The sequence below is a fragment of the Gouania willdenowi genome, chromosome 3, assembly GCF_900634775.1.
Source record: "Gouania willdenowi chromosome 3, fGouWil2.1, whole genome shotgun sequence".
In the NCBI taxonomy this organism is placed as follows: Eukaryota; Metazoa; Chordata; class Actinopteri; order Blenniiformes; family Gobiesocidae; genus Gouania; species Gouania willdenowi.
This window is the reverse complement of record NC_041046.1, coordinates 38,473,167-38,498,084: the sequence shown is the minus strand read 5'-3', so window position 1 is coordinate 38,498,084 and position 24,918 is coordinate 38,473,167. Positions and strand designations below refer to the sequence as shown.

At 36.7% G+C, this 24,918-nt stretch overlaps 1 protein-coding gene across 2 annotated transcripts; it reads right to left on the bottom strand.

Moving 5' to 3' along the window:
• Positions 1-7,846: 7,846 nt before the first annotated feature.
• LOC114455808 (EGF-like repeat and discoidin I-like domain-containing protein 3) lies at positions 7,847-23,558 on the bottom strand. 2 transcript variants are annotated; one of them, XM_028437145.1, is made up of 10 exons: positions 23,335-23,558; positions 18,057-18,182; positions 17,833-17,964; positions 13,681-13,794; positions 12,737-12,918; positions 12,505-12,660; positions 11,553-11,697; positions 9,899-10,101; positions 9,176-9,331; positions 7,847-8,471 (listed from the first exon to the last, which is right to left on the bottom strand). In XM_028437145.1, the coding sequence occupies exons 1-10, from the start codon at positions 23,408-23,410 to the stop codon at positions 8,328-8,330; spliced, it is 1,434 nt and encodes a 477-aa protein (XP_028292946.1). In that variant the 5' UTR covers positions 23,411-23,558; the 3' UTR covers positions 7,847-8,327. The 2 variants fall into 2 exon arrangements, with proteins under 2 accessions (XP_028292946.1, XP_028292947.1); XM_028437146.1 differs by having other exon boundaries at positions 9,899-10,083.
• Between the last annotated feature and the right edge of the window lie 1,360 nt (positions 23,559-24,918).

The window sequence follows — 24,918 nt, the reverse complement described above, 5'->3', positions numbered from 1 at the left end:
AAAGAAACACATTACGCTAGTTCATTTCATGGTTGTATCTTCTAAATCACATTAACATCATCCACTAAAGTCGTGACTTCACAGTAAAATCAGTGACAAAGGGAAAAAAAGTGTGACCTAGAAATTCTAGGTAAACTGCAAAGGTTTAATGGGGCTTGGGGTCAGGATTTTAATGCGAAAAATTAAAAACAATGGAAACTTTTAGGATTCCTGCATTCATTGATATGTGAATTGTTAAAGCTTAACGCATCATGTGAAAACCAAGTGTAGCAATAACAACATGACTCTGTCATAAGAAGAGGTGTATAGAGTACGGATATATCCTACTCAAGTAGAAGTACTCTTACTTGATTATTATTATTATTATTATTATTAGTATTAATAATAATAATAATAATAATTATTATTATTAATAATAATAATAATAATAATAATAATAATAATAATAATAATAATTCATTTTATTTTTAAAGCACTTTTCAAAAACTCAAAGACAATTTACAGTTAAAACAAATACACACAAGTAAAAAAAAAAGACACTAACAACAACAAAGGTAAATACAGAAAATACATAACAATCATAAGTTAAAAGCTAGTTTAAAAAGGTGAGTTTTGATGAGTGAGTTGAAAGTTGGAGGGTCGGTACAGTGTTGAATGTGTGCAAATCAAGTCATACATAAAATACTCACATAAAAGTAAAAAGTAGCTCAATTAAATAGTACTCAAAGTATTAGGTCAAATTTACTAGTTACTTTCACCCCCCCATTTTATTTATTTTTTATTAAATCTTTCTCTTGCATACAGTAAACATCTCACGTATAAACGGAAGAGACGAGATCTTGCACTATTGGAACTTTATTGTCCACAAAGGCATTTGTATAAAATAAAAGGATTGTCAGAATGTACAAATATGTTTTAAAATAAAATAACACCAATAAGTTCAATTCAAAATGTAGATAATTTTCAGGCTTTAAGGATACCTACATTTATGAAGAGACTATTAATTGGGAATAAAAATCAATTTTAAAACATGCTTAGATACAAGTAAAATGACTAATAGAGAAATACACTCAAAAAAGTACAATTACCCATAAAAGCAACTTAATTACAGTAACGTGAGTATTTGTAATCCATTAGTTTCAAGTCTGGTGATAATTTTATCAAATGTAGCTCATAGGATGCAATACTGTGTCATACAGTAACTAAATATTATATGTTCTACCGTGGCTTTCTTCTTGGTGCTTTAGCTTCCTTTGACTGTTCAAATATTTATGTTGTATATATTGGAGATTTCAGAGTTGATGTGTGTTTGCCTGTGATTAGAAAGCGAGGATTGACTCGAGCGTTCTGCAAACCTAAACTGGATAAGAAAGTGCAAAAAAAAAAAAAAAAAAAGAATGGACGTACACGCTCAAATTCTAATAGTTTTGCATTAGTTTTAGTAGTACTCGTACCTATACATTATAATCACAGTTACAGTTTTACAGATAATTACAACAATAAGCTTGAATTCTATTTTAAGATGCTCTCGTGCTATTTGGTGTCTTATGGCCATTGTTTTCACTCTGATGGACATGTTAGTGACGATGACGGTCACAGATTAGGACCTGTACGTCTTCTTTGACATGACTCCCAAAACAACCTAAACAATTTCACATAGCTTATGCAGCCAAGTACCGGTATCTATTTTTGTGGAGGGATTGGTGAGGTCCAGCTGGTTATCCTCAGGTTTTTCTAGGTCAGTGCTCTTGAATAAGATGTTTTATGCTGAGCAAAGGCATTGGGCATTAAGTTCATCAAGTTGACCAAAGTATTAAAAAAGACACATCTTCTATCTATAAAAGCAAGGAATCTCTGTCTGTGTGTGTGTGTGTGGCTCAAATATCTCTGCGGTGCAGGGACAGACAGAGCTGAGACTTTCAACATGGCTGCTGCTTGGTTCAAGGGTGTGCAACGTCGGATTTGTTTGGACTGCAATGATACCGTTAATAAATTATTTCATGAATTCAGCTTTGTACAACAGCTCAATGTTAAGAAATGTGTTGATGATGTCACAGGTCCTCGAATAAAGCAAGTTTCTTTGCTGATGATGATGTCATGGGTTCTCTCAGCGTTCCAAGCCCGACAAGAAAAGATCAAATATTCAAAGTCATTGATGCTTTATCTCAGCTCAGAATATTGAGAGCTTGAAATAATACTATTACTATGCAGAATGTTGTGTTTTTCTGTGCGGGAATTTAGACAATACTTGTGGAGTTTAAAAATATATCGAAGCAATAGGAATTTCTTAACCTTCCATTAAGGTAATTAAAGGGAATGGAAATGTAATGGATGCATTGGTGGAGAGGAAGAAGTAGATTTGAATGTTTCTGTTAAAAAAACATCTCAATTATGTAATATTAGTTACCCAGTAATTCTCAAAGCTCTGGCAGACTTATGGATATGCAACTGCAGGATTGTCAGTTTGAATCATTAAAAGTAGACAACAATAAAATCCGATTAGTATTCAATAATAAAGTTTTGTATGTGAGAATCGTTCCCATACACTGAGAATTGAATTATGTGCATTTATTAAATCATGTGCATTCATTTATAATTTAGTCAGTGCATATTCATCCAGTTGATGACTGTTGATGTGTATAACTGGAAAGCAGACGTGAGGGCATTTTTTTTTTGCCTCTGGGTGGATAACTTTGATCAACTTTATTGCCATATGTCCATGATTATATTGAATTAATTTGTTTCTGAATCTGCATTTTTCTAGGAAATAATTCCTGATTTGACGGGATATTCTAAGGTTGGGTGGAGAGCTCCAGAATAAGTAAGCTGACATTCTAAAGTTTGGGCATGGCTGTTTTTGCAACTTTTTTCCAACTCGGAAAAGTTTACGTGTGATATGTGCACTTTTCAGCCTTTCTATACAGAAAAAAAATCCACTGTCTGTCAGGCTGTAAATTAGTCGATTTCTCAGCTGCATTACGTTTTTAACATTGGTCCTATATATGCAGTGTAGTTTGAAGATGTATATGTGGTCAAAGGAGTGTTTGGGCAAATAAAATGTGGTGTTGCTTTTCCATTGGACAAAGAAGAGTTTGGCTTTTTCAAACTGAACCTTATTTTGAAAGCACAAAACAAGGTCTACTATGACACATAATCAATTTCTCTGTTTGTAAAAGTGCTCGTGTTTGTGCCAAACTGGAAGTGCACCAGAAACTGTCAGTGGTGATGTGATAAAGAGGCATGTTCAAATACAGCTTCTTGTGAAGAATTAAAAGGCCAAAAGCCTTTACCTTGTTGACGATGCACAATCAAAATGCTGATTTTCTGGACTGACAGACATACATATAGTTTCCAGCCCTGGGGGACACAAACAGACTTCCACAGAACAAAAAAAAAACAACACATTTAATTCATGCCAACTCAGTGAGAAAATAACTCTAATAATAACTCTATTTAATGCTGTTTTGGCGCCATGCATTACATTTAATCTGGTTGGTCGGCTATGATGTGATGCATTTGATTGTTGTCTGGTTATTTCATTTTTTGTAGTTTCACAATGTCTGTTTGGGTGTAGAAATGTAATTAATTACACTTATTTCTTCTAAAACATACTTAAGTACAAGTAAAATGACTGATTTAAAAATGTGTTTTAAAAAGTACAAGTACCCATAAAAGCAATTCAGTCACAGTACTTGTAATCTATTACTTTCAACTCTGGATAACTAAGTACGGAGCAGTTTGATCTTAAGTGGGCCACAGATTTTATGCTGGAAAACGAGCAATTTCAACATAATTGTGGCCTTGTTAGTGCTTCTATGTACACATTAAATACAAAATAATGTAAAAAAAAAAAAAACACAAACCCCACAATATCTATTAACTGACAGATTTCAACAAAATGTTCTTTTCAAATTTCCTAGATTTTTTGACCAGTTTGTATTTATTTAAGTGAGTTTAAATGACTTTTTTCCACAGTTCAACAATAAGAATGACTGCAACCATGCAATATAAGCACCGGGAAAACTAAGAGCCCCTGCAAATATTGTTGAGCCCTGGGCTGCTGGCCGTAGGCTGTCCGGGGCTGTGCGGTCCTGCTGGGCCGTGGCCGGGTCCCGGGCGGGGGTGGGGAGTGCGTCCCGGGGGGCTTGGCCCGGGGGCTTGCCCTTGGGGGGTCCTGGTCCCGGGGGGTGCTCCTGGGGCCCGGGGTGCTTGGCCTGCTGGCCGGGCCGGTCCTGGCGGGGGTCTTTCGGGGCGGGTGGCGCGTGCCGCGCCCTTGCGTACCTACTGGTACGGCCCCTGCTTGGGCAGTGCCCCGTGAGGTAGGGTGTCGGGGGCCGGAATAGGGGGCCACATCCCGGCGGGGCGGTCTGGCTTGGCCCTTGGAGGGGGCCCTGGCTTTAAAAAAAAAAAAAAGAACTGAAGCTCGTGGCGCGGGCGGCATCAGTGAAGGGTGATCTGGGGCGCCGTGGGGGGCTAGGTTGGGGTGCCTGGGGGCCGGCGGGGAGACTCCCAGCGGCCCCCTGGTGCCTTATGCGGCTTGGGGTGTGGTCGTCCTCCCTGGGCGGGCTGCTCCTGGTGCTGCATCCGTTCCGGGTCCTTCTGGCCTGGGGTCGGGCCCCTGCTGGCTCTGGGCTCGCCGGCGGGTGCCCACTGGCTGCCTGTTCGGCGCGGTTCTGGTCGTCTGCTGGGTGTGGGCTTCGGCTCCTCCGCTGGGGCCTCGGGCAGGGAGTTCTCGGGGCCCTCCCCTCGGGGGGTTGGGCGCGGGGGTGGGGTGGGGGGGTGGGGGGGTCGATGGGGTGGGGGGTCTGGGGGTTGGGGGTGGGATCGGTGGCGTGGTGCGCTGGGTCCTTGGCTCCTTGGGGCTTTCTCGGGTGTGTATGGGGGGGCGATGGCTGCCTCTCGGCTTGGGATCTTGGGGGCGTTCGGGGGACTGCTTGGCCGTGGGGTGGTCGCCGGGGGCCCTTAGGCTGCCTGCTCTTGCTGCTGGCCTGACTGCTTCTTCGGGCCCGGGGGCGGCTCTTGGGTTTTGCAGTGGCGGTACTTGGAAATACATTTGTCATGGATGCACTGGCCTTGGGCTGTGGGATAACACTCATACTGGGCTCAACCTTAGACACGTTGTTCCCAAATACCTGTTTTATGGAATTTCCACTCACCTCTTCCTCTGTTCACAGCCACCACCATTATTCCTAAACCACACACTGGTCACCAAACTGGCTTGACAACACAACAATAAACACAATATACACAACCACAATTTCACATCGCATCACTTAAAACTATTCCTCACCCATTCCATATCCTATCTTGTATCCCTCTTCCCTGCTAACTTCCCCACCCCCCTCCAACCCCTCACCTTGGTGTAACACTGCCCTCTCTTTTTTACATCCTCCCTTTAATAAAGTATTTCTTACCCTTCCCTAGGGAGGGCTGGTGACGGTCACAATTATGCAATGAAATAAATAAATTTATTTAATTGCAATAATAAAATATGCATTGCTGTCAAAAGATTGCACTTCTTGTAGTGTTAACCTTCGAAAGCATGTGCAGACAAGGAAAAAAAAAAAAAAAAAAAAATATTGTTGAGTTTCATTTACACAATGATTTATGTTCTCAGTCATTTTTTACATTCTCCAAAAGAACGGATTTGGCCCCCGGGCCATGTGTTGGACACGTGGTCTAGGAGTTGTTAGGTCATGCACTGATCTTTTTTTTGTTCAAAGATTGACATGAATCCAGTTGAACAGGACATTAGAGCAGATTGTGCAACTCCACAATGACTTTGATGTGTTGTATATAAATGTCTCACCAGTTTGAGACATACTGCGTGGCCTGTGAACGTACGTCACCAACTGTACACTGTGTTCCTCTCCACTTCCCCCTCCCTCCACCCAAGACATCAACTTTTATCTTTTACATTTCAGACTTCACATTCATATGCAAATACTTTCTTCAGATTTAAAGTGACAATAATGAGGATGATGGTTTAAATGAATTGCCACATTTTCTGCACAATTTTGTCCTCTCAGAAAGCCTATTATTCAAACATTTACACCTAAAATCCTGCTAAAGGGATAGTCATATTACAAAACCATGTGGTTTCCAAGGTTTTTAGGGTGTAATGTGGAACAAATGCATTGTGGGGATTGAACTGCACAGCTTGTTATGACTGCCTTCTGCTGGTTGAGATTGGAATTAAATGCTCATGAAGTTTTCCCAGTCCATCCATCCAACCATCCATCCAACCAGTGAATGGATGGATGGATGGATGGATGGACAATTAGCAAGTTTTGGGTTTGAACCATAGGGCTTTATGTTTTCTGGTGCTTCTCTGTATTTTCATATTTTTTAAAAAGCATGTAAATGTTTTGTTTGTGTTAAATGTGTGATCATGTATGAGTGTTTGTAACTGATTTATTCTATGTGTGATGGACAAGTGACCTGTTAGTGTCTACTGTCCAGGGTCGATACCCCAACCTTATTTGATTGGAACTGACTCCCTTGCAAATAAATACATACATAAATTGTTTTGTATATTTTTTAATGCATGGAAAGAACCCTCTTTTAAATGTTGCTGTATAATTGTTTTAATCATGACTCCCTTTAGCTTGAAAAAGAGCGATTTTCAAGGTTAAATAAAGATTAAAAAACCCAAAAACAAACCAGATTATTGCTTTTATTAAATATGGTGGACTGATGATTGATGACCATTGTGTCGGGTTAAGGTAAAGTACTTTATTATCATATTGTCTACAATAAATCAAACATTGACATTGCAGACTAGAAAATAAGGCTATCACAATATCTAGATTAGTGCTATTGCTAGGCTAATGGCTATTGCTAGGCTAGGTCAATGCAAAGCTAGGCTAATGCTAGGTTATTGCGATTGTTAGGTTAATGCTAATGCTAGGCTAATGCTAGGCTAATGTTATCGCTAGGCTAATGCTGGGTTACTGCTAATGCTAATGCTAGGCTAATGCTAAGCTAATGCTAAGATAAGGCAGTGCGACGCAGACCAGTACCTGCATCTTCACTTGCATTTTCTTCAGGAAATGCACATATTCTAGTTGTTTATACTGCTTTAATCTCAAAGGGATGTCCAAGGTTAAATAAAGATAAAAACAAAACAAAACAAGAATACTGCTTTTATTAAATATGGTGGACTCATGATTGATGAACATTGAGTCAGGTTAAGGTGAAGTACTTTATTATCATATTGTCTATGATGAATTAAACATCAACATTGCAGATGAGACGTGAGGCTGAAAATAAGTCAGTCGCCATTTCATTGGTGTAAATGCCACACAGAAATGTCCCAAGGAATCAAACTGTGGTACTTAGTTTTGTTTATGATAACTATAATTAATTACCCATATGATAGGAGATCTATTTACTGTATTACATCAGTGAGATGTTAGTCAGGTATGAACCCAGCAGGTCTCTCAGATCCATGGACACAGGTCAGATAGTGGAGCCCAGAGCTCACAGTAAACATGGTGATCCTGCTTTTAGTTGTTATGCTGCAAAGAAGTGGAACAAACTGCAGCAGAGCTGAAGTCAGCATCTAATGTGAACATTTTTAAATCAAAGTTAAAGGCACTTTTTTGCATATGATTGAGAGGGAGATTTTTGATCATGTTGTTGATGTCATGTGTTTTTTGATGATTTTAAATGATTTTACTGATGATTCTAAATGATGTTCTTATAGATTTTAAGCTGTTGAATGTTTTCTGTTGCACTTTTTGATCATGTAAAGCACATTGAGTTGCCTTGTGTATGAAATGCACTATACAAATAAATTTGCCTTGCCTTGCCTATAAAGAAGGTGATCAACAATCACTTTGAAAACAGTTCAGTGAGGTTTATTATCTAAACAAGTATCGACACATTTCACATGTTTATTCATATATAAAAAAAAAAGATTAATGTTTTATCACATTATGTGCAATATTGAAGCAGTAAAAATGTTAAAAATGTACACAGTTCATGTGGGGAAATGCAACGAGACAGACAATACTTTGACATCCATCCGTGTGCTGCAGTTTGAACTTGATGTTTGATGTAGTTGTAAATACCACAGTACGTTAAGTTTAGCACACGCCTGTCATTATTAAGAAAACATGCATGTACTGCATCTCTATTAAAAGAAGTTTAAATGCATCTTTAATGGGATTAAAAGCTACTAAAAGGTTATTGAAGGACTTTGGGCTTCTAAACTCCACAAAGAAAAACAATTGTATTAACAAGTAATTTTTTTTTTTTTTTTAAATCACTAATTAGAAAGTGCAGCTAGTGTTAAAGTCCCATCCTGTGGAATAGCTCAGCTTCTAGTCGTCACAGCCCAGCAGCTCCATTCGCAGGGTGATGCGTTCATGCCACTCCCAGGGCACGACTCGGACAAATCGAGCATAGAACGGAGGATTGAACACATTCTTCTTATGGGTGTTGTTGTCGATGTTTCCCTGAAAAAGCTAAAAGAAAAAAAAAAAAACACAAAAAAATAATGTGAAGCATATGCCGAGCTAAACCCATCCCATTTTTATGCACCTTCTATGATCCTATTAGCAGAGGTGAACGTAACAGAATACTTACATTACTGTAATTGAGTTGCTTTTATGTGTACTTGTCAGGAATTTTACTTGTACGTTTAAAAAAAAAGTAAAGTCAGTTGCATTTCTACACCCAACGAGTAAAACATCATTTTTAACGGACATTGTGAAACTACAAAAAATGAAATGAATGTCAGTTTTAGAGTTAATAAATGTAGCTATACTTTTATTATAATTTTATTTTATTTTGAATTGAATTCATTGTGTTATTTGATTTTAAAAAGAATTGTAAAAATAAATTAAGTTCCAATTGTCATTTTTAAGTTTATACATGAGATGTTTACTGTATGCAAGGGAACCGTGGTGAGATTTATTACCAAAAAAAAAAAAAAACCTGGGGGGTGAAAGTAACTAGTAACTTTTACTTTACTATTTACTTGAGCTACTTTATACTTATGCTTGAGTATTTTATGTATGACTTATTTGTACTTGAGTACAATTCCAATCATGTAACGGTACTTCTACTTGATTCGCATGCTGTATCTCAGTACTTTTTACACCTCTGTCTATTAGTAGCCTAAATTGAATCCTACCTCATGTAGTAATAAAAAAAAAAAAATTCTCACCTTATGGTTACCAGTGTTCTCATCTTTCACTGTGCTCCACGATTCTCCATCATTACTGTACGCCACTTTAAAAACCGAGACAAACTGAACAACGCCAAAGTCCTTTGCACCCTGAGTGATGATGCCCGTGAGCCTCTTTGTCTTTTCTAAATCCACCTGGAAAGTGAAAAACAACAGTAACATGCAGCAGCTGCTGCTGTAGAAACTGTGTACCCTTTGTTCTTTGGTTATTTCATTTCAAAAACAAATAAAAAACAGACTTTTTTTTTGTTTCATTAATTGGAAACCACGAACAACATTTACTTCACCCACTGGAACGTCATGTTTAGTTCGCCAAGAAGGGTCAGGAAAATTCAATGACCAAAACATACGCTGACCCGAGAAGCCGCAGTTTTTGAAAATGTCTCCACTTACGGTTACAAATTTTTTTCTGGCATAGATATAGAATGAACTGCGCTTTTTAAAAATTACAAACTAACAAAACAATATGATATGTTGCCATTGTTATTTTGATTTTAAAACCAATCAGAAATTCTGTTTTTTTTTAGTATTTGGTTTTTCTGTTTTCCTGTTTTGGTTTTAAATAATGAAATAAAAAAACGTATCTTTTGTTTTTCTATTTTTTAATTTGGTTTTTGAAATGAAATAACCAATGAACGAAAGGTACACGGATTTTGTAGCCACATTTAACTCATAACATCTGATTTCTGAGTCTTTCCGTACCTGGATCCACTCAGAGCGGTTATTGTTGGAGGGGGACCAGGCGTTGGTCTTTCCCGCCTTGTCCAGTCGGGCATACTGAGGGTGCCATGTGAAGGTATCAATGCCCCATGTGCGGAAAGAGCTGGAGGCAGTGAGCTGCCCATCGGAGATGAGCCGAGACTTCATTCCCATTGGTTCGGAGCAACCTGCCGTGTTTGAATAAACTATGAATCCAACGCAGATGGAAGTGAAGCGAAGGAAATCAGAGGAAGGAAGACAAGAGAAGGAAAAAAAAAAAAACCAATGAGGAATCACCTTCAAGAAGTCAAGAAAATCATCTTTGTATATTTGATTGATAAGACATTATTTGATCGGAATTTAAGAAGTATGACGACGTATTAGAGCCACATTAAGATACATTTAAAAAAAATCTGGGCACAATGAGGTTAAAGTTGTAATATTTTGTGATTAAAGTTGCAATATGTAGAGAATAAAGTTGTATCTTTAAAAATGGTAATTTACTTAGATTAAAGTTGTAATATTTCATAATTAAAGTTGCAATATTTAGAGAATAAAGTCGTATCTTTAAAAATTGTAATTTAGTTAGATTAAAGTTGTAATATTTCGTGATTAAAGTCACAGTATTTCAAGATTAAAGTGGTAATTTTACGAGAATACAGTCGTATTTTAACAAAATCATCATTTTATGAGATTAAAGTTGTAATATTTTGTGATTAAAGTTGTAATATTTCGAGATAAAAGTCACACATTTATGAGAATAAAATTGAAATACAAACAGGATGTTGTGTGTGTTGCGGCCACTTGTGCGTTATGGAGAAAGTTGAACATTTAGTGGGATTATACTTCTCTTTAGGTTTCACATGTGGTGAAATACTGAGCCTTTTGGCCCATCATCACCATACAGTTATCAGTTTAAGGACTTTAAAGCCACTTTGCAGACGTTTGAGTTTGTTCAGATAAAAGATCCAGACTGATTTGGAGGAAATAACTTCTTTAGTGGAGGAGGTACTGGCTGGCAGTGATCGATTTAAGGGCTAATGGTGTTAGTTGCATTCACTTCAATAGGGAACTCTGAGCGCTGTACAATATGGCTTTATTCTCATAAAATTACAACTCTATTCTCAAAATATTAAGACTTTGATCTCAAAATATTACGACTTGAATACATTTATGACTTTATTCTTGAAATATTACCACTTTAATCTTGTAGTGCTCAAATTTCTTTTTATTTTAAGGTGGCCCTAATACGCCGTTGCAATAAACACCACTACATTGAAGTGGAAAGAAGAGGAATGGGCCCAAAAAGCAGACGAATGAAGACAACAAAGAGCAGAAAGCTACAAATAATGAATGTATGCTTTAACCCGATCTGTTCCTGTGACTGATTTCTTTGCTAGTAAACCCACAACGTTTTGCTTTCACATTTTCTATATAGTCCGACCACAACTTGGTGTCATACAGTTTAAATAAACTCTTTCACTAACATTTGCCTGTGAGCAAAACCACAACATGTATCCATCAATACAGTAAAACTTGTATTTTCATTTCCTGGCCATGATTAATCATCAACTGACCCTCATTCACCACAAACAACTATTTCCTTCTCTGTATTTGACATTGTGTGCTTTCTGAACCCTCTTTGCTGTGTGTTTACCATTGAGTTCACAGCCAACCAGCTCCATGCGCAGCGTGCACGCCCGGCGACAAACCACAGGGATGATGCGGATGAACTGGGCCACAATAGGAGGGTCGAACATGTTTGTCTTGGTGCTGTCGTTATCTGTGTTGCCAACAAACACCTGCGGCACAAAAAAAATCCAAAAAAACAAGTTTAGAAACAACAACAATAACCACTGATGATGTGTTTTTGACAGGGTTGGGGTCAATTATAATTGTAATCAATTAACTGATAATTCATTAGAATTAAAGTGCATTTATAATTTGTGCGATTGTAATCATAATTAAATTGTAATTTAGTTTAGATAATTGACTTTGCAATTGTAATTGCCATGGAAATTCTATAAAAATGTGTTAATTATAATTCAACGCAAAACTGGGGAACCATGTTACAGTTCTATGTACAGTTTTACACATATGTAGTTAGCAATTATTAAAATATGTTTTATATCAAGCATTTCCACATTTTACCATTTCAAATAATTTAAATCTAGGGATATACTGACACAAAAAAGCCTCAGACGCCCACAGCAAAAATATTAAAACCTATATTTTTATTGATTAGGAAACCAAACAAGGTAACCAATAGATAGGAAATAAATTAGATGATAGATATTTGTTTTTAGTGTATTTTACAGCTGATTTAGGATCAGTTATGTATAGAAATGCTAACAGAAAGCTAACACAAGAGGAAGGTTAACTTTATTAGGCTATTTATTTCAGGCTCAGTAATTGTGATTAATTGAATTTGAACTTTAGTAGTTGAGAATGTGATTGTAATTGACTTTCTGAGGACAAAAAAAAATTGTAAATTTATTGTAATTGGAAAAAATGCTGGTCACTGTAATCATAATTGAACATGGGTAATTGAAAAAGTAATTGTAACTGAAAAATGAAATTGACGCCAACCCTGGTTTTTGATTCCTGACCTTGTCGTTTCTTTGACCGTCTAGTTTGTAAACGGCGTACGTGTTTCCATCAAAGCTGCTCGCCACCTTAAAGGCCTTGATGTACTCAGCTGTGCCCATTCGACTGGCCCCCTGGGTGATGATGCCGGTCAGACGCATCTTCTTCTGCATGTTAATCTGTGGAAGACAAAAACCAACGGGGTCAAGCAAAGGTCAAAGCTTCCAACGCCTTCACAGGATTCACTTTGCTCACCTGGATCCAGGGGTTCCTGTCGTGGGTCGCTGACGTCCAGGCGTTCACGATGCCTTGGTTGTTGAGGCGAGCCAACTCTGGACCCCAGCGCTGGAGACCCATGATGCCAAAGTGCACGGAGGAGGAAGAGATCTGGGACTCCACGATGGCTCCTCCCTCCATCCCCAGTAGAGAGATGCAGCCTGGAGTACAAGGCAGATCCTTAGGAACTCAGTCACTGTCACTGAATATTAGATTCAAAACAAATGATCAATTACTTCATCACGTGTCAATGTCTGTGGGTCTGATCCAGCCAATCACATCACTTCCTGCAGCATGGCTATAATCATTAAGTCAGTGAATCCCAACCTTTTTCTTATCGTGACCCCATTTTTATATCACAAATTTCCGGCGTTTCTCCAGCTTCCTTCCTCTTCCTGCATTGTATATCTATTTCTGTTTTTTAATTGTACAGAATAGATAAATAATTAAAATATATTGCTCATTAAATTATATATATTTAAAATTTTAATGAGTAATGTTCTAAATTTTGTTTTTATTAGACATATCAGGCAACGCCCATTGTATTTCCAGGCGACCCCAAGGGTGAGAAAGCATTCATGCAACCAGTAAAACTGAACTGATATTTATAAATATACCATATACTTAACTGTTAGGTTAAACTATCTATTAGCTATTTAAATTAAAAGCATATATTAGCCTGTTGTATCTGTTAGTGATCCTAAAATTATATTTATAATGATCGTAATTTTATTAATTTTTTTAAACTGGTAGAATATACACACCTTGCACTGTATATATTGCATCTTGACCCCTCCCCCCAAACACTACAGATGGGAAATTAACTTTTAATCTAGAGTTTGGTACAAACATCTCTGTTTTTGTAACTTAATGTATTTGTGCGCTGTTCTAATAAATTAATAAATAAAATGAAATGAACATACGGAGCTGGCACTGTTTCCCAACATACGGCGAAGGGCACTGGCAGGTGTAGTCTCCATCCAGGTCTCGACAGGCACCTCCATTCTTACATGGCTGGTTGGCACAGTCGTTCACGTCTGAAACAAAGACACCATGTAGGATGAAGCAGTGATCAAGCATGGAGGGTTTGTCAGGGTTCAGTTTAATATAACTGCACACAGGGAACGAGGTTTAACACACCCCAGAGTGACAGGATCATGTTGGATCAAAGGGTATGGCTAATTCTGTAGCTGTAAATCAGCTTAGAGGAGATGTACAGGTTGTGTGTGTAAAGCATCAGGGTAACAGATTATGCTTTATTATATTATCTTTACTTTTTTCCAGTTTCATTTAGAAGAATTGCCCTCCTCGTGTAATCTCAGTAAGGTTTTCAAAAAACCTTTTAGATCCAGGGAACCCTCACAGGGGAGGACATTTGTCTAGGACCCCATCATAACCTTCACGTCAAATAAACACAACTTATTGCCATTCGAAGCCCTAAATCCCATAGGAATTATCTATTCTCTGTATGTTTGACATCCCATATTTAAGGTCTTTTTGGTAGAATTTAAAGTGAAGAGTACCTCTGTACTAGTTATGTAAACAACATTAACAATCTTAAATGTATTAACGATAAACAAAATATGTGCACATTTTTCATGAGCAAATATGAAGTACTTTTTTGCATTATTTTATATCCATTGACGCAGCCATGCGTCATGTCCAGCATCCATGCGTCATGTCCAGCATCCATATACTGTGCATGTAACGATTGTCTTTTTGGTGCATTGGTGCTCAGATGTAGTTATACACTTTTGTAATGACATGAATGACGGCATTATTAATATATATTTATTTTATTTTTTTCATCGACCCCCAAGCTACAGCTCGAGGATCCCCACCCCAGTTTGCGAACCAATGGTAGAAGTAACTGGTACACTTAACCCAGTTATAATAGTGGAAATAGTAAATTTACTCTGTAAGATTCAAGATGAAAGAAATACTAATGTTTTATTATAAAATGCATTGATTACTGGTAGTAACCATAGTTACAAATAGGTATAACACATCCAATGTGATAGCTGAATGTGTCCACAGGGTGGCAGGCTCAAACAGCATGTTTAAATGCAGGGAAGTGGACTTTTACACAGTAATGTGCATTCTGTGCATTACAATAACAACAGCTAAGGTTTATGTAAGATGCGCTTTTAGTACAAATGCAACACAGAGTTTTATAGAACTCTGTGTTGCATTTGTTTTCCAACAAATATTAAACACAATAATACACAACAGAGTAAATGCTTTGGACCTTAAATACTTTACGAAGAGATTCTGAACAATTAAGTTACTTTAAATCAGGGGTGTCAAACTCATTTTAGTTCAGGGGCCAAATATGGAGAAGTTTGATCTCAAGTGCATCACAGATTTAATGTGGGAAAACAAGTAAGATAATTTCTACATTATTGTGCCATTGTTTGCGCTTTTACATATACATATAACACAAAAGATGTAAGAAACTAACCTATCCAAGCAATAAGTGACAGATATCAGTCCCAACAGGATATTCACTTTAAAATTCCTAGACTTTGTGACCTATTTCTATTTATCTATGATGTAATAATTTGAGAAAAATTGAAGGATTTTGTAAGAATTTTTTGTTTTTTCAACTGTTTAATATGAAAATGACTGCAATCGTACAATAAAAGCACCGGGAAAAGTGTGAGCCTCTGCAAATATTGTTAAGTTTCATTTACACAATGATTCACATTTTCGGTCATTTTCACTTTCTTCTGTGGGCCGAATTGGATGCTCCAAAGGGCCAGATTTGCCCCCTTTTACAAAGTAAAAATCATTTGACTGATCATTGCACTACTGTCCATGGCATGGTTAATGCCACTATTCAGACCATTGAATCTGCAATAATTGATCTGAACCTCTTTCATAAAAACTTGTTGTGACTTTTTTTTTGTGACTAAAAAACATTCAGTACTAAAGCATATGACAAATTGACGTAAATCAGTGTGTTTAATTCTTGTTCCAGTTAATGCTAAGAGGATTTCTCCTTCGCTACAACTTAGAAACAAACTCCAAACGCCTGCATGGCTGTGACAACACCAGTAATCACAGCTAAAAGTGACGGGAACAAGTCGCAGTAAAAATAGACCCTTGCATGCATGCACCTCCATAAACCAGTATGCACATGTGGCTGCTGTACTCATGCTCATTACACTGTATCTTCATAAACTTTGAATGTTTTTTTTTTTTTTTGCCACATTACCTTTAAACTTTTCCCTTACGTTCTCTTTAGCATTACATCACTAGTTCTAACCATGTGTTTGTCTCTATTTTTGATGTATGACGGTGATCTGCCCTCAAAAGCTTCCACTCAGTTGGAAAAGTGTGTTGCATCTAAAATGAAAGGATGCTTGGGCGTTTGGGAGTAGACAAGCCGACTCCACAAACGCTGCAATTGGTGGTCAGAGTGTAGGATGTGGCAGGGTTAGTACTTGGTCATTCACAGAAAAAGAATCTGCAGTGACTTTCCGTCAGCAGGGATTTTCCTTTTCAGCAGTCAGACAATGAAAAAAAGTTTGCACTGGTGAGAAGGTTTGTCATTTTGCAAAGAAATCCTCGTTTCATGCACGTTTTTCTCTAATAAACTGACATAATGTGCTTTCTTAAAGTGGTTGTGCTTCAGTTTGGTACTAATGAGTGTAGTGTGAAGTTTGAGTAGAGTAGAGTAGCTCGCCCGCCTGCATGCTAAGAGACTTGGATCAGTCTTTCGCTAATTAGCCAAACAAAATAACTGTAGGAGCCGCTGAATGAGTCCCTTTCATGGAAGTGCTGAGCAGACTGCACATCTCTTTCACTGCTGCTGTTGGGACAGGATGGGAAAAGGTCTCGTTCGCTGAAAATGGGGCCCCCCTCTCCTCTGAGCTCCCATGACTAAAATCCTGATTTTTTAAAAAGTTTTTCATTGGATACTAGTTTTATATCTTACCAATACAATTTATTGTAGATGCAAAGCTCTCCACTGCTCCACACCTTAATATAGATGTGAAACAGTACATTATTTAAGAGCTAGAGTCTCTTTATTGAACAGAATAAACTTTGGCCTGCATATCTGACCCAGAAAAAAAAAAAAGTGGAATTTCTTGGAGATCAAGGTGCAAGTGTCACTACGTTTGGACAAATTCTCACTAAGTGAAATTATTAAGGTCTCTCTTAGATCAACTGGTCTTTGGTATAGTTTGGAGAGAACATTCCTTAATCATTAATTCCAGTCCGCATTTCAAGTTATAAAATCCTCTTTCCAGGGTTTTCATAGACGGTTTGGAACCGTTTGTGTATCAAGATGTTAAGATATTCAAGTGGTTTCTAGCTGTGATTATGTTTCGCTCTTGCATAGTTTCAATTCTTTTGACCCATCCTATATTTTCTGCCCAATATAAAGTTATGCACCTTTAAAATCCACTTTCACTGTGAAAAATAAAAAAAATACGTTGAATTTACTTTAATAAAATAAGCAAACTTGTTGCCTTAAAAACAAATTTATGTTAATTTAGATCAATTACATTTGACTAATTTAGAAGTTTTGTTGACTTAGACAAATTACATTTGATTAACTTCAAAGTTATGTTGACTTTGATCAATTGGATTTGATTAAAGTTAATAAAATCTTATTGATCTAAGTCAACATAGATTCATTTTTTTCAGGCAACAATTTTGCATATTTTTTTTAAAGTAAAGTCAACTGTTGGTTCTTTACACTGTTGAAGATGACTGACAGCATTTTAAATTTGAATTTCATAATACAAAATCAAGCACATGATTTGACGTTTCTCTACTTATTTCTAATATTCAACAACAGATTTAACTATCTAAAATGTTTTTTTCTTTTAGTTTTATTTCTTTTATGCTTTACATGACTGTGATGGTTTATCCTACACATGTGGACCAAAAACATCAAATAAATTTCATTACCTTTAATTTGTAATATAAAAAAAAAAGCATGGTTTTCAGAACAAGTTTCATTGTTGTGAGATATCTATTGATAATTTATTATTTGATTCATCTAGAAAGCTCAAATGCCTAAAATAATTCCACATTTTGAGTCTTGTTTAGAAATAACTTACTGATCTGGCAGTGGACGCCGTCAAATCCTGGCTGGCATCTGCAGACGTACCCGTTGAAAACATCCCCCCGCCTGGTCGGAGCGATGACCTCACAGGAACCGTCGTTCTTACAGGGGTTGGGGCTACAGGGTCCTGAGGTGGGACAGAAGGAACCAGATTGGCATCATAGTCCTTATAATTAGTGTAACCTTTGTTTTGCAGAGTTTCTGCTGTGTTATCTCTACCTATCTCGGTCAGGTTACAGGTGTCTCCACCAAAGCCGTCATCACAGATGCAGATGAAGGGATCTTCCCCTACACCCGTCACACACGTGCCTCCATTTTGGCAAACGTTCACCTCACAATAATCCCCTGTAGGAGAGAGACGGACACTTAATGAATGAAACTCTACTTTAACAATGCATTAAATCAGGTGCTGAAAACATGCATCACACATTGAGATGCTGTCAATCATCTGCCTGTAGTGCAAACTGCCTCAGAGTTGCGTGTTATGGCATTGACATTCTTGTAACAAAACAACGCACAAAATGAAGTTTACTTGGTGTCATTTGTACTTTAAACTTCTCATGGCACAACTTTTATCTGTTACAATTATTCTACAATAAACTAAGATTTCAAGATGTTGTTGGCATAGATAATGTTACCAATGGCAAAAAAGTACAGTATATGGTAACAGGATAGCACCAAACCCCGGGGAACGCCTTTGGACAAAGGAGTTGTCTGTAATGTGGGTCTGAGCCACTGTGTGTTTACAGTTTGGTGTTGTGCTATATTTGCAGAGACCAGAAAACATCTCCAACTCAATTATTTGATGTGTTAGAGTACTAACAGGTACAAACAGGAGAGAAAATAATTCTCCAGTATTGGCTTCCTGTAAAATCTAGAATAGAGTTTAAAATCCTTCTGTTAGCATACAAAGCTCTACATGACCAAAGTTCCTGTGTATCTTAGAGACCTGTTAGTGCCTTATCGTCCAGGCAGAACACTCCACTCTCAGTCTGCTGGTCTTCTTGAAGTTCCTAAAGTAGTTCCTAAAGTAGTAGAACAGGAGGCAGAGCGTTCAGCTATCAAGCTCCTCCCCTTTGGAACCAGCTCCCAGTCTTAGTGCGGGAGGCTGCTACTCTCTCCACCTTTAAAAATAAACTCAAAACCTACTCATTTGCTAAAGCATATATCGTATAATAGCAATAACCTAAAACGGAGATGGTTTCGTTGTTTTGGTCACAATCACAGACTATTACACGTAAATGGTCAACACGCATTCAAAACCTACTTATTATTAAAGCGTACACTGTATAATTGCGATTGGTCCCCTCTGTAGTGATCGCTAAGATCACTACGTGTGCCCATTACAAGACAAAATCTTGTCTCTAATGGTAGCATTTCAGAGCATGGCAGTTGGCCGCATGACGTTTAATATTAATTTTACCCTAACCACTAGTAATGTGTGTATCATAGTGTATCAGGTTGTCTTGATGTTGGAGCTGGAAGTTCCTGATCAATGGTTTGCGGCTCAACTAGTCTGGAACACTCGGATGGTCTATCCTTCTATCCTATTCTGTTTGTGTGGATGGCTGCCACCTCTGAACCTGGTTCCGCTGGAGATTTCTTCCTATAAAAAAGAGGGAGTTCTTTCTTCCAACTGTCGCTAAATGCTTGTTCATGTGGATTTTGTTGGGTTCTTTCCTTCTTACTATGGACTTAATATTTTATAAGTGCGCACTGAGATGACTTCATTGTAATTTGCGCTATTATAAATAAAGTTAAGTTGAGTTGAGTTGTTTCCAGTCATTTCCAGAGGGATGTGGACCACAATTCTTAATTTCTCTGGAATCAGAAACATCTCTTTCTCTATATGTAAATAACCTTGAGGGATGATCTCTGATCCATTGGAACTTTGAATTGGACCTAGTCTATTTGAACTCCATTTACTGTATTTTGCTGGTCCAGATGCATTCTGTCTATTTGGTGGAGTCTCTTTCATAGATTTTGTAGCATCTGTAGAGATTATGCAGCAACAGAGACGCCCTCAAAAGCTGAGTCACAAATCCAGACTGGATCCTCCCCTAGCCTTCATAGGGATCAGTGCAGATCTGAGTCACGCTACAGCCACAGAAATCAACAACCTTTAAACTCAGCAGCTGGTTTTTTTCCCTCTATACAGTATGGAACCATTCAGCTGACTCACCTAAAGCCACGACAGAGTCGCCGTTCAGGAAACCTCAGCTGGAGCTTGCTCTGTTTTTTGCTTTTATTTGGCATTCGAGATGTTTATGAATAATGTCGAGTTTAGACTTTTTTTTTTTTTTTTTGAAAGTGCACAACAGAGAAGTGCATCAAACATGAACTTGGAAAACTGGTTTGAAGCAACTGGTTTTGGCATGACAGAGGATTGGATGGCACACGTATAAAAAGAGAAAGTTAATTATTTAGTGGGACATTCCAGTTATGTGTGCTTTAACAAAGTAGATGAGGGAGTTGCTCAAATTTAAATACAAATATGAAAAAATGTCCTGCTCATGGGAAATGTCTTTTAGTTTAATTTTCTGTGGCGATTTTATTACTTGATAAGAGACTAGAGCTGGGTATAATGGCCAATTTTCTGATTAATAAGATTTTGATTAGTAAGATTTTGAGTCGATTCATCGCGATTGGATTTTGATTCAGTATTGAGCTTTCAAATTTAATAAGATAGTAACAAACTTGTGACTTAAGTTGGGCAGTTTACGATAGTGTGAGACGACAGGGGCATGAAGTAAAAAATAAATAAAATTATTTCAGCACCTATGAATCGATTTTAGAAAGTTTCCATGAAGTCAAGATACTGAGCTATAGAAGAGACAAATTTAACCCACTTTGAGTAAACAAGAGGACCAAACGTGTTTATGTGCAGGATTAAGAGCTTGCAGGATTAGCCTGGTTGCACTGAGGCAGTTACACAACATGACACAACAGCAGCTCGTGTGGCTCAGGAAAATCAGCCCATCTGACCAGTTACAGGTGAGCGATGAGCAAAGCATCGAGATCTTTAATATACATAAACAACAGGGAGCGAGTTACACACAAATATGAGAGTGAACAACACATACGTAGGCAGATTTGTGTCTTTATTAAATAAAAAAAAACGCTTTTCAATAAAAAAAAAAGATCAAGAACAACAAAAACACACAAAGATAACCTTCAAAAATGTACAAACAAATGGAGAAATGCATAAAAGAACAAAAATACACAAAAGGATACAAAATGAAAAAAAAAAGCAAAATGGGACAACAGAAATACATAAAAGAACAAAAATACACAAAAGGATACAAAATGAAAAAAAAAAAGCAAAATGGGACAACAGAAATACATAAAAGAACAAAAATACACAAAAGGATACAAAATGAAAAAAAAAAGCAAAATGGGACAACAGAAATACATTAAAGAACAAAAATAAACAAAAGGACAACAAAAGACACAGAAGGAGAAAAAATACACAAAACCACTCAAAAATACATCCAAAATTATTGGACAAATACACAAAAGAACAACAAAAATACATCGGTGAACAAAATAGACATAAGGAGTAAAAAAAAATACCCAATGGGACTGGGACATTTGGCTTTATCTCCTGTAAGGGACAGCACGTGTGAGTGAATATGGTAATGTGGTTTGTTATGGGGAAGGTCTGGGTTAGGATGCATTCAGAAATCCATCTAACCGAGATTTACATGCCGTTCTGAGAAGTAGCAAAAGCAGCGACTCCTAAAACAAGTATTTCAATACAAAATTAGTTATAAAAAACATATATATATATATATATATATATATATATAAATATATATCAATATAGGCCATAATATAATTTTCTATATCACCAAAATAGGAGACTCAATATATCTTGAATCTTAATATATCGCCCAGCCTTAATTGAAGTGATTCTTTTTCTTTGAAAAGTTTTTTTGGATTGAATAATAAAGACAACACACTGCAAGCTTATTTCAGGTTAAAGTGACACATTTGTAGTTCACAGTGATGGGAGGTGACTGACTGGACACCTGGCACAAGTTGACAGCAGACAGGAGCACATATGGTGTTATTGTCCACTCCATCTGTACCACGTCCTCACATGACCAGAAGGATCCAAGCAGACACAATAAGGTTTCAACTTTAAACCACATCTTCAACAGGATGTGGCAGTGTCTGACTGTAAAGGTGATTACGTTTCAATCTGTCCTGCATTAGATGGAAAGACAAGAGTCTGCTGCCTCCTGCAAGCAGTGCCTCTTTGGCACTCTAGACTCTTACAATGAACACTGTGCAAAGTGCATGTAATAACAACGTTTTACACTTAATAACAGAGGGTCGGCCACGTCTCCTACTGTATACTGCATGACGACATGTCTCTGAAATCCAAAGGCCTTGACAGATGTTCCCTCATCAGCCTGACAGCATTTAAAATCAAATTAATAAATCATTCTATTGAATGATGCTTGATGAATCACACTAATAACTAGTTATTATATGATAATGTATTGGTAAATGTAAAACCTATTTTAGAACCTGTAATTCAAAAATGAAAATAAAACTTATTAACTAAGAAAAAATAAATAAATAAATCAGACTAGCAAAGTGGGGCCGGTGAATTACTACTGCTAATAAAGTAAATACAAAGCCGATGAGTGGGAGTCATGCCATATCGAATTTTATATTTTGATTAAAAAAAAAAAAAAAAAAAGAATAAATATAAATATTGTTTTAAAAGATCATTTATTTAGCAACAGCCAATAAATAACATTAGTTCTGGAAAAGTTGAATACATAATTATTACAGCAACCCCCTATTCTAATAAGAATCATAAAAAAAATACTTAACATGTACAAAGTACTCTGTACTACTTCGAGTGATGTTATTACATATATTGTGCAACAATATCGCAATATTAAAACGTCACAAGATGTATCGTCGAGGGTACAAGTGGGATTGCAAATAATTTCTACGATCTGCTACAAACCACATTGATTTGTTTGCTGTTTATTGTTTAAAAATAAATATTCCTATTAAGTTGAAAAGGTCGTGCGCAAATTTACAGTCAAATAAAAAATGAAAATTTTCCTTCCCAAAAATATTGTATTGTTATTGCGAGCCATGAATCGTATCACAACATATCGTGAACTCAGGGTATCGTCCCACTATTAATATATTATGTATATGGTGTATGTACGTGACTGAAAATATAGGAAATAAATGAATACTACAAGTAGTTATAACAACTAACAATTAACTACAATAAAGTCACATTAACATAAAAAATAAATAGATCCATTAAAAGTAAATAAATACGTTACATAAATTAAAAATATAATATATAAATTTGTCAAAAAATAATATTAAGACTGTCTTCGTTGACCTAAGTGTTTGTTTGGTTCTCAAATAAGTAAAAACTAATTAAAAACCAAAAAAAAGGCAGTCCAGAGCTCAGTATGAATAAACATTAGGGTTTTGGCTGAAGTCAGTCACTCACCTGTGGCTGAATACAAGCAAAGCAGAAGAGCAAAGGTCCTTAAATAGACCGAATTAACATTTCCAAGACGCCTCATGTTCGGTCACAGCCTGGAGTTGTTTGTTGGTGTTTTTCCGCAGCTTGTTTCCTCTCTGACTGGCTTCACCGTCAAACGCGTAAACGTCTCACCGACGATGCATTTACGTGTCGTGGGAAATATTGGAACACAGGCTCAAAGCAACAGCGCTACAATGAATGAGGGGGCGGGACTTATCGTAATGCCAACGTGAGTGATGTGTGACGTCATGTAATGGGTGGAGACCAAATCGGAAGTCACTCATACTGTACTGAGAGTGAATAAAGTAAAACCAGAGGTGTAAAGTACGGTGGCTGAGAAGTGCGAAACATATTTACAAATTATTGCAACACTTTAAAGAGTACTGATATATCCTACTCAAGTAGAAGAACTGTTACTTGGTTTAAATTGTACTCAAGTACAAGTACAATAAGTCATACATAAAATAATCAAGTACCAATAATATCAATAATTTCCTATTTATCTCCCTTTTTGACTGAAAGTCATTTCGACAAAAAATTAAAACAAACTGTTTTAAAGTTGTTCACCTATTAATGTTTTTGTGATTAATTTTAAACCTATTTATCAGAAAAAGACAAAAACAGACTGTATATGAACTAAAACATTTGGGCATTCAATTTGTAGTTGTTTAAAAAGACGTGTCATTATAATAGGCACGAATTTCATATATCATTGTTTAAAATTAAACCCCCTTTTTCAATGTTAAATAACCATAATAATAATAATGTTGATAATGATAATAATAGTACATTTTGTTTAGTGCTGCCTTTCAGAACACCCACGGTCACCATACAAGCAGCAAATAAATGTCCTTTGTTGTATGTTATGTTAGTTTCTTATTGATAATTTGGTTTCTATGAATATCAAGTTAATTTTACTTTTTTTTTTTTTTAAATATTGTTATTATTTTACTTTAAGCTTTACACTTGCTGGTAGTGGCTTTGCTTCTCATATGTTGTGTGCTTTGTTTTAAATGAGGAAAATTGTTTGAAAAGTAATCATGATGACTCCAACTTTGTGACACAGTCTCACATTGCTCAAAAACTCTGTATTTTCACATACACAATATATATTGACAAGAAGTCTTTTGGGAGGATTTCATGAATATTCTTACAGAACATGCCAGGTTCCTGTAATGCACATGTATCAAACTCAAGGCTCGGGGGGAAAAATCCAGCCCTTTAAAGCTCCCAATTCGTCCCGTAGCGTAGGAGAAAGTAAAAATGACAGCGAAAACACGAGTCATTGTGTAAATCATCTACTAATTCAGTTGTAGTAGATATCTCATTACCTCCAAATACACAAATGCAATGAAACTCCACAATATATATTGATTATATCACATGATGGCAATTAATTTTGATCTCAAATTGTTGAACAGCTCTTAATTTTTTCAGAATCTTGCAATTTCCCTCAAATTTATCCACCAAATTTACCTGGATTAAAATTGAAATTGGCACAAAATCAAAGAAATTTAAAGTAAAGATTATGCATGGACTGATATGTGT

What these genes read in the sequence shown, in the direction of transcription:
- LOC114455808 (XM_028437145.1), bottom strand. Translation starts at nt 23,410, where the DNA reads ATGAGGCGTCTTGGAAATGTTAATTCGGTCTATTTAAGGACCTTTGCT. An exon ending in TTGCTTGTATTCAGCCACAG is followed by an intron (nt 18,183 to 23,334) that starts GTGAGTGACTGA and finishes TCTCTCCTACAG; the next exon opens with GGGATTATTGTGAGGTGAAC. An exon ending in AGAACACTGGTAACCATAAG is followed by an intron (nt 8,472 to 9,175) that starts GTGAGAATTTTT and finishes TTTTTCTTTTAG; the next exon opens with CTTTTTCAGGGAAACATCGA.